General features: G+C 31.0%; 2 protein-coding genes across 12 annotated transcripts; both read left to right on the forward strand.

The window, feature by feature from the left end:
• The first annotated feature begins 3 nt into the window (after positions 1–3).
• Positions 4–4,788, forward strand: LOC110607041. Of its 11 annotated transcripts, none has more exons than XM_043952954.1 (9): positions 5–1,745; positions 2,041–2,096; positions 2,171–2,443; positions 2,561–2,797; positions 3,683–3,802; positions 3,993–4,121; positions 4,306–4,389; positions 4,456–4,463; positions 4,587–4,788. In XM_043952954.1, the coding sequence occupies exons 1-7, from the start codon at positions 80–82 to the stop codon at positions 4,327–4,329; spliced, it is 2,505 nt and encodes an 834-aa protein (XP_043808889.1). In that variant the 5' UTR covers positions 5–79; the 3' UTR covers positions 4,330–4,389; positions 4,456–4,463; positions 4,587–4,788. The 11 variants fall into 11 exon arrangements, with proteins under 11 accessions (XP_021601786.1, XP_021601788.1, XP_021601787.1 ...); XM_021746091.2 differs by having other exon boundaries at positions 4,351–4,389; XM_021746093.2 differs by having other exon boundaries at positions 4,354–4,389.
• A 12,318-nt stretch (positions 4,789–17,106) lies between these two features.
• LOC110607019 (1-aminocyclopropane-1-carboxylate oxidase 5) lies at positions 17,107–18,749 on the forward strand. Its single transcript, XM_021746063.2, has 3 exons — positions 17,107–17,354; positions 17,568–17,794; positions 17,868–18,749. The coding sequence occupies exons 1-3, from the start codon at positions 17,247–17,249 to the stop codon at positions 18,466–18,468; spliced, it is 936 nt and encodes a 311-aa protein (XP_021601755.1). The 5' UTR covers positions 17,107–17,246; the 3' UTR covers positions 18,469–18,749.
• Positions 18,750–19,734: the final 985 nt, after the last annotated feature.

Below are 19,734 nucleotides of genomic sequence, written 5' to 3' on the forward strand. Positions count from 1 at the left end.
GTCGTATTACTGCTGACTCCTAGCCATTTCGCGGTTTGTCTAATTGTCTCCGTGGTGTCACTGGCATGGTGAATGAGTGATGGACCAACTGCAAATGGAGTCGCCGGATGTGCCCGAGTGTCCGGTGTGCTTGCAGACCTACGACGGCGAGTACACAATTCCGCGTGTTCTCGCCTGCGGACACACAACCTGCGAGTCATGCCTTAAAAGCCTCCCTCAAAAATATCCTCTAACCATTCGCTGTCCGGCGTGTATCCAACTTGTCAAGTTCCCATCGCAAGGCCCCTCTTTTCTTCCCAAGAATATCGACCTCCTCAGGCTGATTCCCACCACCTCTCAACTTCAAAATCCCCCAAAACCCCACAACAAGGCCCAGAATAACCTCCAACACCATCATCATCAAGTTGACTCTGTTCGTTTATGGTCTGATGAGTTTTATGCTATGTGGAAGAATTGGGTCCTCCCCAATGATAGTGTTCTAGTTGAGGAGAAAGAGAATGGATTCGGGTGTTTGAAGGAGGGTAATAGAAAGGTGAGGCTTTTCAAGTTTGCTGGTGTTTCTTTTCCCGTCAGTGAGAAAAGCTCCGTTTTTAAGTTAAGTTATGATGCTGGGATTATGAATTGTTTGTATGGAATGAAAAAGGAGGTGAGAGAGGAACTGAGTTCGATTTTGAAAGTCTGTTCCAAAAACTCTAGGACTTGTAAAGTTTATGGCTTGTGGGCTGATTTGAAATATGGAGTTTTGTATTTAGTTTTTGAGAGATTGAATGGCATTCTAGATCAATTGCCTGAGTTTGAAGATGGTTTAAACAAAAATGGTTTGTCTAGTTTTGCAATGATGGGAATGGAAATGTGTGAAGCAGTGATTGCTTCGCATGTGGAAGGCTTATGTATGGGTTGCTTAGGTCTGTCTTGTTTTGAAATGGATGATTTTGGACATGTAAATCTCAGTTTGAGTGAGGTTTTGGTGACAGGAGGGGCTGTTCATGAGGTCATCATGGAAACTGGTTTTGATGGGAGAAGGATTTGCGATAAGGAAATAGGAAAATTGGTGAGTGGATCTTTTGAAAGAGAGGCCTTTTTGAGTCCTGAAATGTTGTTTGAGATATTGAAGAAAGATGCCATAGAGGTAGATTGTGTTAGCTTTAAACATTCTGTTATCCTCAGCTCAGATGTTTGGTCATTGGCTTGTATTTTGCTTAGACTTCTTATCGGGAAACAATTCACTGAAGAGCTGGTTGATTATGTGGATAATTTTATTTCAGAAGTAAGTGAGGAGAACAGTTTGGATTTTTCAGGTCTTTTCATGGGTTTGATGGAGAAAGTAAGAGCGCTGTTAGGAAGTAAAGTAGGTGAGGAATGTGAATCATTGCAGAAGATTCTATGCAGATGTTTAAATATTGATCCAGAGAGTCGCCCGCTTGTAGTTGAAGTGTGGAAATGTGTTCGAGAGTTAATCACTAAACTTCAGTTGGATAGTATGCTCAGGTTGGATGGGACTGTTCATGAGAAGAGTAAGGTACATTGCTTGGCTCTTGGTGAATTTTCTCTGCTGCCCAAGAAAATATCAGAAATACTCAAAAAAGATGAGGTGCTCGGAGCAGATAACAGCAGTGCAGAAAAGCCAAATCAAGGTGAGGGGATGAGGGTTGATAAAGATTTTTTTTATGGTCTTTTGGAGGGAAAAGTCAAATTGAAGGATATGCAGGGACATCTTGATTGTGTAACAGGATTAGCCATTGGAGGTGTGAAGTTCTCATCTAATGCTTTTAGATTGCAAGATTATGCTTTCTCAATCCATTTTCCTACTTTCCCCTGTTTCTCGGGCTGTACCAGGTTTCTCATGCGTGTTATTTTGAACTTTTAGATTGTTTTGGTTTGTCAGTCGTCTGAAAACAAACATGTATCTTTGATGTTACTTTTCATTTATTTAGTTTCAATAGTGGATGAAAAATTCTCTGCTATCCTCTGAGGGGAAGGGGAAAAAGTGCTTCCAAGTTGATCAGTTATATTCCTGAATGCACTGTGTTTCTATTTCAGGGGGATATTTGTTTAGCTCGTCATTTGATAAATCAGTTCAAGTCTGGTCTTTGCAGGTATGCAGCAGAAAAGGCAATGATAAAATTTCTCATTTCTCATTCCTTGAACTTATCTGCAATTTTTTATGCAGGATTTTTCTCATTTACATACATTTAAAGGTCATGAACATAAAGTAATGGCTGTTATTTATGTTGATGAAGAACAACCCTTATGCGTAAGTGGTGATAGTGGAGGTGGCATATTTATCTGGAGCATTACTATTCCTCTGAGGCAAGAACCGTTAAAGAAATGGTATGAGCAAAAAGATTGGCGATATAGTGGAATTCATGCTTTGGCTACAGCAGGGAATGGATATCTCTACACTGGAAGTGGAGATAGGTCAGTTAAAGCGTGGTCGTTGCAGGTAATGCCTTGATTCAAACATGAATATGCATGATCCTTAACTCTTACTTCATTTCATACAAGACGTGAAGATATATGATCCTGATTTGTTTTCCGTTTATTTATTTATTTTCTCAAGGATGGAATTCTACTAAGCACTATGGATGGTCATAGATCGGTAGTTTCCACATTAGCAGCATGTGATGGAATTCTCTATAGCGGGAGTTGGGATGGGACCATTCGACTGTGGAGTCTAAGCGATCATAGTCTTTTGACAGTGTTAGGTGAAGATGTGCCAGGAACTGTGACCTCTGTCTTGTCTCTTTTTGTTTGCCAGAATCAGCTTGTTGCAGCGCATGAAAATGGACATGTAAAGGTTATATGTGGTCTGAATCTTCCAAATTGCTTTTATTCCCATTCTCATGAGGATACCAAATGTATTTATTCCTAAGGTTTACATGCTGCATCTGTTTGTACTAGTGACAGACTCTCAAGTTAGTACTAGGATCATGGGAGACTGGCAAGTTTAGTAAGGTCATGACATTTACTGTAACCACCACCACCAATTGTTTGTGGGCATTGAGTTTGAAACTTGAGACTGCTTTTTTAGAAAAGAATAACCGATATTGTTTACGCCCTTAAACTTTTAAGTTTTTTTGCTGTTAAGCCCTCCAAGTGAGTCATGTGCCATTTAACCCACTGAACTTTTTCATTTGGTTTATTGAATTCTAACTGAACATATCTGAAATGTTTTAGTACAGTGTTATTACAATTGTGAAGTTGTCAATTTTGTCTCTGAATAGGAGAGAGAAAATATTAGAAAATATATCCACTCCTGAGTTTCATGAATATAAAATTGAAAATAGAAAAAGCAAAATCCATCATTTTGTCTATATTCTTAAACATACATTTAAAGATGCACGTATCAATCATTTTTGTTTGTGTTGCTTTTGTGCTTGAATATATGCATTGATTTCATAAACCGCTGTGCTTTATGGATTCTTTGAACGCCTGTTCGACACAAGTGTAATCTGATAAAACAACATTTATAGAAATCCTTGAATCACTTGGTGGAGTATATTTTCTGTGATTGGAAATTTAATCAGTAAGCACATTTTGGTTGAGCTGTGGAATGATATTTCTTGTTTCATTCTGTACTCATTTTTGGTAGCTTTCCTTCTTTGAGCACAAAATCAATTTGCTTGGTTGCATCTTTCCCTTGGAGAAGAAATTCATCAGTGAAAACATTTATCATTATCAGATATGGAGAAATGATGTGTTTTTGAAATCGATGCAACCCCACAATGGCTCCATTTTTGCTATTTGTATGGAGGGGAGATATCTGTTTACTGGAGGTTGGGACAAAACTATCAATGTACAGGTACTTATTCAAGTCATCTTTTCATTTATAGAGTTTGAAAGCTAAATTCTTTGGGATATTCCTATATAAGAATTTTAGTATAAATTATTTTAGGTGTCTGGAATTTTTTTTTTCTCCACTGCGTGGATGGGTACTATTTTGTTTTTTTGGACTCTTCTTTCAACCTGATCCATGTAGCATTTGATGATAGGAATTATCAGGAGATGAATTTCAAGTAGATGCCAGATCCATTGGATCAGTCCCAGGTGGTTCTGCTGTAACATCTTTGTTATACTCACAAGGAAAGCTTTTCGTCGGTTATGGTGATAGAACAATTCAGGTACATCTTATCTACTACACAGGCATCCTTTTACTTCAACATTTCCATGACGTTGAACTCCTGATCTTAAAGATCATATCACTTCTGTATGCGATCACGACACAAGTAGTGCTTCCAGTTCCAATCTACCATGCTAGAAATTTCTGGGATGATATGCATATATGCTTTACATCTGCCTTTTTAGGTTTACCATGAACAGAAATGCTAAACTAGTGAAACTTCGTCGTAGCAGGTATATTACTATGGAGAGTGATCAAAATCCGGCCAGGTAATCATTTTCTTTTTTCTTTTTTTTTGGATTACATTTGTGCTCAACTCAACCCTTGCTTTGTAGGCTCATAGCCTTGTTAAGTTTTTGTGAAATCATTCGATGCTTGTTTGACTGAGGACATTGTTCTCACCAGTGCTCAAACTCTCACTTGGGAGGATGTAGTGTTGTGCCTGCCAAAAATCTATGGTGGTTTCCCAGCACAGTTGGCCACTGAACTTTCAGAAGGCAAAATGCCCACATGCCTTAAAATGCTAGAATATGAAAAATACACAGCAAAGTTAATAGCTTCTCAACATAGTTTCTGCTCTAATTAGTAATTACAGTGTGTAAGAAACGCTTATGTAAATTTATGTAAACCACATCTATATAGTGATACAAGCAAAAAAGCTCCTTTCAGATCTTGTCTGTAGCGGTAATATAAGAAAGGAGAGTATCATTCCACGTACAGAGAACCATTGAACAGCCGCAGGCAGGTGAAGCAAAACAGGCAAAAAGACTAAAAAATCCTCACTGCATTAAAGGAGAAAAGCGCAATTGAGAGGGTGGAATAGACAAAACACTGATTTCACTTAGTATTGGTGAACCTTATACATGGGTTAGTAAGATATTGCCCACTCTGTTCTGTTTGGAGAGTACTTTAAAAACAAAAGATCCAACCGAATAAAAACATCAATTGGATTTTAATTTGAATTTAATCTCTGAAATTAAATTATGGGCTTTGGTAATCTTCTCTTCTTTCTCACGAGCTTGTATTTGAGCCCAATACATCTTTTGGTAAATTCATGCACATCCCCAATTATTTTATTGATTTTAATGCAATTCTAATCCTACAAACGGTTTTGAAAAATATAAATTACTTTTATGTATTTTTAAAAATAAAAAAAATTAAATAATTAGTTTCACAAAAAATTACGAAAACTAACAATTAATTTTTCTATAATATATATTTACCCATAATTTAAAATATCATTATCATCATTTTGTTAAAGTGTTGATTAGTTTAAACCAAGTAGAATTTGGAAAGGTATGAAAAATATTTAGGCAGATCTATTATTTAATTTCTGATTATGGAGTAATATAGATAATAAATAAATAAGAGTTAATATCATTTCAATTGCTGTTACAAAAATAATTAATATTTTTTATATTAAAAGATATTTTTGGCCTGTAATTATTTTAAAAAATACTATCAATTCCGCTCATAATTCATGAATCCAGTTACCATGGGAAACATATCGTAAATATTTATGAATAATTTTATGTTTATTTTTATTCTCTTGTTTGAAAACAAGTTATGAATATAGAAAAATATTTTTTTATAGTGAAAGAAGTTTGAAAGAGGTTGTTAATAATAGATTTGTTTTTATATTTTTAGAAATATATTCTCTCTTAACGAAATAGTTTTACCGTTCTCTTTTTTGTTAAAAATTAATTTAAAATTATAGAGAATTTTTAAATTTTAATTTTGTTTTTAAATAAAATTTTTTATTTAGTTTTTAGGTATTATCAATATTAATAAGTTAATTTTTATATTTTCGTATTTATTTTTTTTATATCTATTAAAATGTATTTATTCTTTTTTATATCTATTAAAACGTTCTTATTATTTTTTTATTAATAAAATATTCTCTCCTCCTAAAAATAAAAAAAATTGAAGAAGATGATGATAAAAAAAAAGAAAGAGAAAAAGATGATAATAATAAAAAAAATAATAATTACCTCTGTTTTTTCTCCATCTTAAAAAAAATTAAAAAAAAAACGAAAATGAGAAAAAAATGAAAGAAAAAGGAGAAGGAGAACAAAAAAAGAGAGAGAATAATTTAATTTTTTATTATATTTTTAATAATAAAATAAATAAAAATATTATTTTATTAAAAAAAATATTTTAATAAATTTTTAAAAATATAAAAATTAATTTATTAATAATAACAATATTTAAAAATTAAATTACAAACCTCTCAAATAATTATTCTATACAGATCGAAGACAAGTACGTGGAGTAGCTTAACAACAATAAAAGGTAAGCCAGCAAAGGAAAAAGTTTTTAAATTATCAATTAAATTAGTAATATATATATTTTAATTTAAAAATTATTAAATAATTTAAATTAATTATTTTAAATTAAATAAAAAATAAATTTAAAAATTATTTAAGTAAATTTGAATTTAACTGTAACAAGTGAAAATAATGGTTGATATGTCTTTATAAAGTATGAAGGCTAAAATAATTGTGTGAATTTTTAACTTGTTTATTGCTCTGTATTGTTTACATATTTATAGTGTTTACAATGGTAAGTGATGTATACATAGTAGGACACTTGTAGCTCACGAAATACAGCTGTAGAGATAATATTGTAAACCAACTCAATCTCTTTGACACGTATCCTTATCAGGCCCCCTCAATTCGAGCAGTCGTGGGAGTGATCGAATTGTTAAAGAATGCATGAGCATTTGATGACGAATTCTGGGAAGTGGTTTAGTTAAAATATCCGCTAATTGATCCTTTGAACATATGAACTGGACTTTAACTTCTTTGTTATGAACTTTATCACGAACAAAATGGAAATCCACTTCCAAGTGTTTCGTTCTTGCATGAAACATCGGATTGACCGAAAGATAAGTCGCACCTATATTATCACACCATAAGTTTGGAATGGTTGGGGAGTGATAATTGATGTCTCGTAATAGTGCTTGAATCCAAACCATTTCAGTTATTGCAAGACCAACAGCTCTATACTCCGCTTCAGTGGAGGATCGCGCAACTGTCTGTTGTTTCTTTGAATTCCAAGAAACAAGATTGTTGCCCATGAAAATAGCATATCCAGTGATGGATTTCCTATCTGTAGTGTCAGTAGCCCAATCAGCATCAGAATAAATATTTAGATTTGTGGATTTGGATTTTGTGATCAATAAACCATGAGTAGACGTTTCTTTGAGATACCGCAAAATACGTTTCACAGAACTCCAATTATCTTCGGTTGGGGAATGTAAAAATTGTGAAACCTTATGAACTGAGTAACAAACTTCTGGTCTTGTTAGGCTCAAATATTGGAGTCCCCCAACTATGCTCCGATATAAGGTAGGATCAGAAAATGATTGATTAGCTAAAGAAGTGACAGTTCCTTTTGTTGCAGCAGGTGTAGAAATTCCCCGACACTCAGACATGTTAGCTTTTTGAAGCAAATCTGTAATGTATTTTTGTTGTGTTAACAACAACCCATCTGTGGTCTTGGTAGCCTCCATTCCCAGAAAATACTCTAATGACCCCAAATCCTTTAACAGAAACTCAGATTGGAGAGACAAAATGATGTTATTCAAAGTGTGAGAACATGTGCCTGTCAAAATGATGTCATCAACGTAAACTAATGCAAAAAGAGTAACATTATTTTTGACATAATGAAACAGCGAAGAATCGGCAGGGGAAACCCGAAACCCATGATTGATTAAAGCTTGATTCAGCCGTTTGTACCATTGCCGAGGAGCTTGGCGAAGCCCATAAAGTGAACGTCTAAGACGACAAACATAATCTGGTTTATTTTGATCACAAAATCCTGGAGGCTGTTCCATGTAGACTTCACTATCCAAATCGCCATGAAGAAATGCATTCGATACATCCAACTGTTTTATCAACCAATCATTAGAAACAGCTAGAGATAAAACAATCCGAATTGTAGTAGGTTTCACCACAGGAGAGAAAGTTTCAAAATAATCGATTCCGGGCCGTTGATGATATCCCTTGGCTACAAGCCGTGCTTTGTAGCGTTCAATGCTTCCATCTGATCTCTGCTTTATTCTGAAAACCCACTTGCATCCTACAACGTTTTGAGCTTGCTGCCGCGGCACCAATTCCCAAGTACCCGTTTGAATAAGAGCATTAAGTTCTTGAATCATAGCTTCTCTCCACTTTGATTGTTTAATAGCTTGAGTGTAAGATGTAGGAACAAAATCAGGGACACAAGCGTGATGAGATTGTGGAGACCATGGTTGCTGCGGTTTAAGGTTTCCTGTTTGCTTCCGAGTGACCATGGTATGTGTCTTGATTGGTAATGGAGCTGGTTCATGAGACTGTAATTCAAGAACAGAAGCTGGTTGTGATAAAGGATTGGGAGAAGGAGTTAATGAAACGGTGCGTGTTGTTGTGGGAGATGGAAGCGAGTCGGTTCGGCGAAAACTAATCAACTCAGCTTGATTTGTGTTTAGAGGAACAACTGGGCTTGACGCAATTGGAGTGGAGCCAACTTCGGTCTGATCTGCGTTTAATGAAACGCTGCGGATTGGAGTGTGGGGAGCTGAATTGGACAAAAGCTCAAAACCAGTAGCTGTATTACTCCTTTCTTGATCAAAATGCTGCTGTAAAGTGGAATAATTCAGATTAGGACAAAAAACAGTCCCGTCTATTGGAGATTTTCCAAGAATTCCAGCTTGGGAGTGTAACATATTCGGTACTGGAGGCAGAGGAATGGAGGTTGGACTGTCTGCTGCTTTTGTGAGAGACAAATTATCATTTAACGTCTTGAACGGAAACACCTGCTCGAAAAATAAAACATGTCGTGAGATGAATATACGACCAGAAGAAACCTCAAGACAAGTATATCCTTTGTGAAGTTTGCTATACCCCAGGAAAACACAAGAAGATGATTTTGGTGCTAATTTATGAGGAGAGTAAGGTTTTAACCAGGGATAACACAATGACCCAAAAACCCGTAATTCATCATAGTTTGGAGATTCATGAAACAAACATGCAAAAGGTGTTTTCCCTTGCAACAAAGAAGATGGTAGTCTATTAATTGTATACACAGCAGTACTAAAAGCATAAGGCCAGTATTTGTAGGGAACAGAAGCATGGTTTAACAAAGATCTCCCAAGTTCGACTAAGTGTCTATGTTTCCTTTCCGCACAACCATTTTGTTCTGGGGTATGCGGGCAAGAAACTCTCTGTGTGATTCCATGTTGCTTTAAGTAAGTGGTTAAGGACCTATATTCTCCCCCCCAATCAGATTGGAAATTTTTAATGGGTACCCCAAAGTATTTCTCCACATGTGTACGAAATTGTATAAAAACTGACAAAACCTCAGACTTTTGTTTCAAGAAATATAGCCAACTATACTTGCTAAAATGGTCATAAAAAAGCACATAATAACGATACCCGTCATTTGAAAGAAAAGGTGCAGGACCCCAGACATCCGAACAAACCAATTCAAGAGGTTGTGTAGCACAATAATTGGATTCAGAAAATGGAAGTTTATGTGATTTGCTCACATTACAAGCATGACAAAATTGAAACTTCTTATTGGAATCAAAAGAGATATTATTTTTCCTAAGAACATCATAAACAAGCCGAACATTAGCATGCCCCAATCTCTCATGCCACAGTGAAATGGTTGCTGGAAAGGCTTTGGGTTGAAATGATCGAACTTGCGCCATTGGAAAAAGATAGAGACCATTCCTACTCGGGCCTTGGTACAGGACCTGTTTCGTGAGGATATCCTTCACAAAATATTTGTCAGGAAAAAACTCAATAGATGCATTATTATGAGCAGTGAAAGCTGAGACTGACAATAGATTATTAGTAAGCGAAGGTGAATAAAGAATGTCTTTGAAATGAAAATTACGACCATTAATAGAAGACACAGAAGACCCACGACTAGAAAGTGAGAGAGTGTTACCATCAGCTATTGTGAGAGTTGTTCCATCAGTGACAGGAGTCGGACGAGCAATTGTTTCCGGAGTAGAGGTTAAATGATAATTTGCCCCTGAATCCACCATCCAAGCATTAGATAAATCAGCATCAGTTGTTGCCGCATGTGCATGAGGAGTGTGTTTCGGTGAAGGACACTGCCTAGATACATGACCAGTCCCATTACAGTTGAAACAAGTAAGAGATGCTGAGGAGGAGTGACGACCAGTGGAGGAATTATTGTGCCAGTAGTTGCTTCTTCCACGTCCTCTAGAGTACCTGCCTCTGCCCCTACTACCTCTCCCTGAATTTGCAAAATGAGCAGTAGGAGGTACATTTGCAGCAACATTTGTGATTAAAGAATCAACCTTCAATTGCGTTTCTTCACTCAACAATAACGCATATAATTCGTCAAAACCAATCTTCTGATTGCGAGCTTCAATTGCTCGAGTAAAAGGACGATATTCGGGTCCCAACCCTTGAAGAACATCACAAACTAAATTATCTTCAGTAATGGAACCTTCTTCAACTGCACACAATTGATCAAAGTAAGACTTTGCTTTTCGCATATATTCATCAATAGAATCTGAGCCTCTGGTTAAATATTTCAATTGTTTACGCAACTGTTGGACTTGCGTTTTAGCCCCAGTGGAATAAATGACAGCTAATTTATCCCATGCTTCTCTAGCAGTCTTACATCGAGTTATTTGATGAAGAATAGACTCAGACACAGAGCAATTAATCCAACTACGAACCACTTGATCCTGGCAAAACCAATCTGTAAACGCCGGATTAGGAGATCCATTTTGAAGCAATTCTGGTGGCGCAGCACCAGTACCATCAACATATGAAGCCAATCGATACCCATGCAGTAATGGCATAATCTGAGCATGCCACAAAAGATAGTTATTTGAGGTTAATTTGATGGACAGAAATTGAGTAACATTGGGTGTTTGCATAGTAGAAGAAGATGAGGAAATAATCGCACCAGCAGATTGAGAAGAAAGATCTCCAGCAGTGTCAGAGCTGCTAGAACTAGAAATAAGAGAACCTTCAGTCGACATGTTTAATTAAAGGAAAAAGGAAGAGAAATCAGATTTAGCTTTGGAGCCGAAAGGCTCTGATACCATATGAAGGCTAAAATAATTGTGTGAATTTTTAACTTGTTTATTGCTCTGTATTGTTTACATATTTATAGTGTTTACAATGGTAAGTGATGTATACATAGTAGGACACTTGTAGCTCACGAAATACAGCTGTAGAGATAATATTGTAAACCAACTCAATCTCTTTGACACGTATCCTTATCATAAAGAAATCGAAATGCCTTTTACTTTTCCTTTTAACAAATTATTATAAAATTGAAGCAATCTCTCTCACATATCATGCCCCAAAATGACTTTAATCACTTTTTTTTTACTAAAATAACATTACATACCTATTTAATAAATATAATATAAGTTTGATTTTATTTAATAAATATAATATAAGTTTGATTCTTTATTAAAGTATATACACTGATTCTTTATTTATTTGCAGAAAATATTTATATTTAAAAAATTTATTGTTTATTATTTAATTTTAATTTAAAAAATAAATATGTTAACAAATTTACATATAAAAGTTTTAATAAATTTTTTAAAAAATATTTGATGCAATAATTGTATGAAAAGCAGCATTCATTACTCATACTTCCACGTGTTACTGACATCAGATGGATCACTTGAGAGGGACATCATCCACGTATTCCCATTTTCATATTGTTTTTCCATACATTCAAATCTTCCTATTCAATTTCTGTGACGTATACAAAAATAAACAAGTAGTTTCTAGAAAAGTCATTTCCTTTTTTTTTTTTTTCTATATACAAAAATTAGTTCAAATATTTAGAAGAAGATTATACTGGTAAAATAATAAAAAAAAATTAATTATTTTTTACTAATATCGAAAACAATGTAATTTATAATTAATTAGCCATCAAATTTGGCCGACATCTTCATATAATAATTCAAAATTCAATCGGTCAAAAATTATTTAAAAAATATAAATTAGGAATTTATTGTGGTTATATGTATAATTGCTTAATTTATATGGATAATTATGATTATTTAAATAAAGGTTAATTAATTAATTAATATTGAGAATATATATATTAGCCATTTTTAAATTCTTTGTTGAGAATTTTCTAATAAGTAATTTTTTAGTTATGGAAAAAAAAGAGAAATTATTATGATCAATATAAACATAGTTTTATAACTATGCACATTTATGAATATAAGAAGTAAATAATTAAAATAATAATTTAATTATAATTATATTGCAGACAAGATCACAGGAATAACGTAAAATACAATTGTTTATGCGGATGAAACTTGGTTGACAAATATATGGACTTGGGGATGCCGACCATGGAGATGACTTTGCACTGATACTATAATATTTTAGTTAAATTAATGGAAAAGAAATACAATATTATTATAATTTTTTTAAAAAATATATATTATAATAATAAGATAAAATAACATTGACCTGAACCATAAAAAAAAAAACCTTAGTTATTACTACATATGATTACTGTTCAGTTAAAATTATAAATCGAATTAGAATTGAATCAGTCAATTAATTTTGATTTTTGAAACCTTAAACTAGAATCTGATTATAATTTTCTCTTTCATAAATTAAAATTGAAACTGAACCAAAATCGATCGGTTTAAATTTACATTTTAATTCGATCTCAGTTTAATTTATTATTTTTTAAATAAATTATTTTAAAAAAATTTATTATATAAAAACAAGTTAAATTATTAAATAATTATATTTAAATTTAAATTTATTTTTATTTTATAAAAAAATATTATTTATATTTAAATGTAATATTTTTTATTTTTATATTAAAGGTATATTATTTTATTTATCATATAATAAATATATTATACAATTTACTTATTTATTTTTTATATTTTATTTAAAATTTTAATTTAATTATTTTTTTAAATTAAATTCAAATTAACAGTATATAATTTAAATTTAATTAAAACCAGAACTGAAACCGTAAAAAACTAAAATTGTGATCGGTTAAAATCAAATCAAAACTATTAAAAAATTAACTGTTTTAAATCAGATTGATTTTAATTTGGTTTGAAAAATAAATTAAATTGTCGAAACCGGTCCATGGCCATAGTTACCTCCGTAATTTTAAAAAATATATTAAAAACTTTTTAATAATTTAAAACATCTATTAATTAATTTTTTTTAATTTTTATAATTAATTATTTTATTATTTAATTTTTATAATTTTAAAAAATTTATTTATTAATTTTTGAAATTTTTAAAAAATTTATTAATTAATTTATCCGTATTAGAATTATTCTAAATTTTTTAATAATATTTAACTGTTAAATTAAAATAATTAATTAATAAATTTTTTAAAATATTAAAAATATTTTAATATATTTTTAAAAATTAAAAATAATTAAATAATAAATATTTTTATAGGGAGTAAGTAAGTAATTTTTTTAAATTATGATGATAATGAAAGAGAGGAAGACAGACAACATAAAGAAATGGCATGTACAGGCAACCTAGACAAGTTTTGTGTGCCTAGTTAGAAACACCATTAGTCAGCAGCATGTGAAGAAGAAGAAGCAGAGAGAGATTTATTAGCCTGCATGCATGAACATTACACAATTTCTCTGATTTCAAGAAGATAGAGCACTTCCTTTATGTTGGACATTGTCTTGGGGGAATGCATTTACACAAATAATATTTATGTTCGCTTTTTTACACTAAATATAATACTAAATATATTTTGTAATTAATAATTTTAGTTAAATTTAAAATTTTGAGAATTATTTTTATGGTTTAATTATTATAGTTTTTTTATTCTATTTTTTTTGTTTACGTATATTAAAAAATATAATTTTTTTTATTAATTTTTATTTTAAATACATTAAATTTTATTAATTATTAAAATATTGACCAACTCATCATATACAATTGGCAATTAAGTATATATGCTCTTTTTATAATGAAATTTTAATTATAAATATTTATGTATTTGTGAATTTTAATGGTTAATTTCAAAATTTTGTGTGAGGCTTAATCCTAACGTTGCAAATATTTCAGCTTCTTTCATATAGTTTAAACTCTATTTGTTTCTATTTTGAAAAACATTTTTCATTATTTAATTTAAAAAAAATATTTTTTAGAAATTATTTTATTTAAAATGATTTAATTTTTTTTATGAAAACATGTTTATTGATTAATTTTTCTCATTATTCTGAATATAAAAATTAGAAAAAATATATTTTTTTCATAAAATAAACTGAGATTTAATTTTATATTTAGTAAGTGCGAGTTTTAAGAATGAGTATTCAATCGATTCGATTTAAAATCAAATTGAATTGGATAAATTGAAAATTAAAATTTTAATATTTATAAAAATTAAATTAAAAAAAAATTAAATAAAAATCAAATCGATATAATTCTGTTTAGTTTAATCAGTTAAATTTTTCAATAGAGTTTTTATTTTTTATATTTTATTTTTAGTATTTAAATTTTAATTAAAATATTTTAATTTTAATTATATCTAACTTTCTATATTATTAAAAATAATATATTATTATCACTAATTAATTCGGTTTAATTTTTAATTTTTTTAATTAAAATTAAATCGAAATACTTAAAATTAAAAATTAAAATAAATAAAAAATTAAATTAAAATTTTAAATTAATTTAATTAAATTAATTTTATCCGTTTAAACCGAATAATGTTTAGCCTACCCAGCTCTCCACAATAACAATAATAATACTAATAATGGTTAGGGAACATTTCTCTAATGAAGATTAAAAAAAAAAAAAAAGGGAGTTTGAGTTGACCTTTGAACAATGAATCCCACGTTCAAAATAGCTTAACTATTAGCTGTACTTTAATATATATTTTTTTTCGTTAATTGTAATTGGGGTACATTAATAAAATACATATGATGGATATTTTATATTTTTGTATTGGTGATGTTAATCATTTATATTATATTAAATATTAAAAAATATTTTAAAATTTTTTAAAAATAAAATAAAATAAAATAATATTATAATAATTAATTTATATATTAATATAATTAAATAATAATAATAATAATAATTTAATATTTCACTAATACATTATGACCTTTTTATTAAATTAAATACACTATAATATAATAACATAATAATAGATAAACAGTTTGATAATAAGTGCTTTTGAATAAATTTGAGAGATTTTATATTGTATTCACCGTTTTTTATTTTTATTTCAAAAACAAGAAATAAACAGATCATAAAATGATGGGATCTGGAAATGCCAATAATGCAGAAACCGAACATTAGATTGGTAAGAAATTTGACAATGGTTGGAGACTGGTTAAGTACCACTAAGTACAGCAATGAACAAGATTGGTTTTCTAACAAGAGTCCTACAAGTATTATGAAGTTAACATATATTTTCATTTGTTTTTTCTAACATAATCATCAGTTGTTAATCAAACGGCCAGTATTGTCTGTACTCTCAGAAATGTGCCCTAACATTCGGACACCATTAGAACCAAAAGCACAAGGCCAACTAAACACACCAAAGTATATAGCTGGTTTTAGTTTAAAGATCATTTCTTTTTCCATGAAGTTGACAATATGTATTAATTAATTAACTATTTTTCCTTTTCCTTAGCCCTCAAACTGTGCCTGCAAATCAGTGTATGATTAATTTAATGACATGATCACTTGTCCTTGAGAAGGTAACATTTCCATGTGTGAAAAGTCAATTGGGTTTTAGGGTTTATGTATATAATACATAATGAGAGTGGTCAACAAGATTGATGAAGTAGTCGGTAGAGATTTCAATTATAAGTAAAATGAATTGGAAAATTCAATATAAAATATAAAAAGATAAATGGGTTTTTAAGAAAAAATTAAAATTTGGAAGAATATATGGGAATACTGCACATGAGTAAGGTGGTATCAATGACACATGGCAAAGAATTCATACTCAAATTATCTGGCAAGTCAAAGAAATTAGAGAGAAATTAGAGAGGAATAAAGAGAAGAGAAGAGATAGCGGAGGGGTGAGCATTCGATCGATTTGATTTAAAATTTAATTTAATTGAATAAATAGAAATTTAAAATTTTAGTGTTTATAAAAATCAAATCGAATTGATTTTGATCAGAAGTCGAATTGAATTGAATCGATCTGATTAGATTCAATTCAATTCGGTTTGTTTGATTTCAACTTTTAATAAATTTTTAACTTTTTATATTTTATTTTTAATATTTTAAAATTTAATTAAATAAAATATTTTAATTTTAATATGATCTAATTTTTCTATATTATTAAAAATAATATATTATTATTATTAATCCATTTAGTTTAATTTTTTTAATTTTTTTTATCAAAATCAAATTGAATCGAAATAATTAAAAATTTTAAAATGAAAAATCGATTCAAATCGTTATAAATGAAAAGCTAAACTAAAATTTTAAATTAATTTAATTTAATTAATTTTTTGTATTTAAACCGAATACCGCTGTCATGCTGATCAGTGATCAGGGTTGATGTAAAGTTTTTTTTTTCCTTTTATTTTAAAAGAGCAATTCTCTTGAATTAAGACCGTTAATTAGAAAGGAGAGATATTACCATCCCAGATATTTTTTTTAGTTATAAGTAACTATAGTACAATAACATCTGACGGTCAAGATGCAGCAGAGAGGTCAGAGGAGGGGCCGAGAGAGATCAAGGACATACACGTGGCATGAAGTAATGTAAAAGAAAATATAAAAATAGTTGTAAGAGAGTTAATTAATTAGGCATGGATCACCTGAAAGCAAAGCAGTTTAGTTGGATAATTAAGAAATGATTAATTAAGGCTAATTAAGCATTGACCTTCACCTGGTTTGTTGATATTTGAAACTTTGAAAACAAATTAAAAGAAAAAAGGTCACCGTCTCTCTCACCTCACCCTAACGGCTACTTTATACAAAAGGAAACAAGAGGTGGTTGACGTTGTAAGAATGAAGATGCATGGCGGGAAATGTTTCTATAAATACACCTAATCTTCCCTTGTTTTCATCCACCACACAACCAAACATAGCCTCTCTCTCTCTCTCTCTCTCTCTGAGCTTTAATTTAGTTGTGTTTCTTTGCTTCAATGGCGATTCCAGTGATTGATTTCTCTAAGGTGAATGGCTCTGGTGAGGAGAGAGCTCAGACAATGGCTCAGATAGCTAATGGGTGCGAGGAATGGGGCTTCTTCCAGGTTTTTCTTGTTTTCTTTCAACTGTTTCAGGAATTTCCTAGCATTTGATCACAAAACAGATCAAAGAAGAAGATTTATTATTATTATTATTATTATTATTATTATTATTATTATTATTATTATTATTATTATTATTATTGTAGGTGCACTTCAAATTCTGTAAGATTACGTAAAAAGATATTATATGATGAGTTATTTGATCTTGTGTTGCAGCTGGTGAACCATGGAATTCCAGAGGAGCTCCTGGAGAGGGTGAAGAAGGTGAGCTCAGAGTGCTATAAGCTGGAAAGGGAGGAAAAATTCAAGAACTCGAAACTGATGAAGTCATTGAAGGATATGGCAGAGAAGAAAAATGGTGAAAAATTGGAGAATGTAGACTGGGAAGATGTCTTCATTCTCTTGGACGACAACCAGTGGCCATCAGAAACTCCTGGATTCAAGTATGCATCTCTAATTATTACTTCCTATAATTATTTATGCATATGATCTGAATTTCTGACATCCATATGACAGAGAAACCATGGCTGAATACCGAGCTGAACTGAAGAAATTAGCTGAGAGAATCATGGAAGTAATGGACGAGAACTTGGGGTTACCCAAAGGATACATCAAGAAGGCACTCAATGGTGGTGAAGGAGATAATGCGTTTTTTGGTACAAAAGTAAGCCACTATCCCCCATGTCCTCATCCTGAGCTAGTGAACGGCCTGAGAGCTCACACGGATGCCGGAGGTGTCATCTTACTCTTCCAAGATGATGAAGTGGGAGGTCTTCAAATCCTCAAGGATGACCAATGGATTGATGTGCAGCCACTGAAAAACACTATCGTCATAAACACTGGTGATCAGATTGAGGTCCTGAGCAATGGCAAGTACAAGAGTGCCTGGCACCGAGTTCTGGCCGCTCCTAACGGGAACAGAAGGTCACTTGCTTCATTTTACAACCCATCTCTCACAGCCACCATAGCTCCTGCACCACAACTGCTGGAGAAAGCTAACCTGGAGACGAATCATGAAGAATATCCCAAGTTTGTGTTTGGTGATTACATGTCAATTTATGCAGAGCAGAAGTTCCTCCCCAAGGAACCAAGATTTCAAGCTGTGAGAGCTGTGTGATATGCAACTGGGTGCATTAATGTCAATTTTAGAAGATTAATATTACACCTATATTAGTTCATTTTCTTAAATTTTCATTAAAGAAAGTTTCTTTCTCTCAAACTATGTATGCGAAGGAGAGAAAAGAAACTGGGATAAAGTGTGTTTGTTTTAGATTGCTTTCCTCTTTGATTTGTTATGTAATGAGAAGGTTATTGATGTTTGCTAAGGGGTTTGATTTGTGCAATAGTGTCATATTATTCAACTATGGTTATGAGAAAAGAGTGGTTTCTTCCTCTTTATCATAATATCTTGAGCTGCAACTGCAAGAGTTTGAGAGTAGATGAGTCAACTGATATCCACTAAACTGTGGAAGTTTGTGTTGCGAATCTTTACTGTGTTGTCTGGTATAAGAAAACAAAACTGGCTGGTTACCTCTCAGATAGAGATCAAGGTCATAAAAATGCTTACCTTATTTGTTGGGAAAAGTTGAAAAGGACAGGTGAACATGCAAAGTATTATTTAAGTACAAGATGATTAACGAGTTATTAGTTTATGTGTTATATGAAATTTATTAATTCATCACTCAATTTTTAAAAATACATTAATTGTTTGTGAATTTAAATTATTAAATATTTTTAAAAATATTTAAAATACTTTTAATATGAATACACTAATTAGTAGACTTTTTAAAAAATTAAAAAATCAATTAATAAATTTTTTCAAACTACAAATACTAAATAGTAAAATAGTTATTGGCTAAAATTAATTAAGAGACTAATTAGTAAAAAATTTATTAGTTAAAATTAATTAAGAGATTAATTAGTATATTTTTAAAATATCAGAGATATTTTAATATATTTTTTAAATAAAAAATCATATTTTTCTATAATATAAAGATTAAATAATAACTTTTTAAAATTTATTGGATAAAATTTTAAATTTATATTTTTCTATAATATAAAGATTAAATAATAATTTTTTAAAATTTATTGCATAAAATTTTAAATCTAAACAAATTAAGTTCAAACTAATACAAGGTTACTTGATTAGTCCATCGTTTTGAATATATTATAAAATCAAGTTCAACTATAAAACTTGACTGAGCTTGAGCCAATCAAGTTCCAAAAGCTCGAGTTCACTAATTTAGAAAAATTAGTGTGACATACTATTTGCTTGATTCTCCCATATGTGATAGGGTTTGATTTGTTCATGGGTGGTGGTTATTCTTTGATCTAACGAACTGTCTAACAGACTTTGCCAAAAACAAACATGTTTGCAGTCAAA

This window comes from Manihot esculenta, chromosome 18, assembly GCF_001659605.2.
Source record: "Manihot esculenta cultivar AM560-2 chromosome 18, M.esculenta_v8, whole genome shotgun sequence".
In the NCBI taxonomy this organism is placed as follows: Eukaryota; Viridiplantae; Streptophyta; class Magnoliopsida; order Malpighiales; family Euphorbiaceae; genus Manihot; species Manihot esculenta.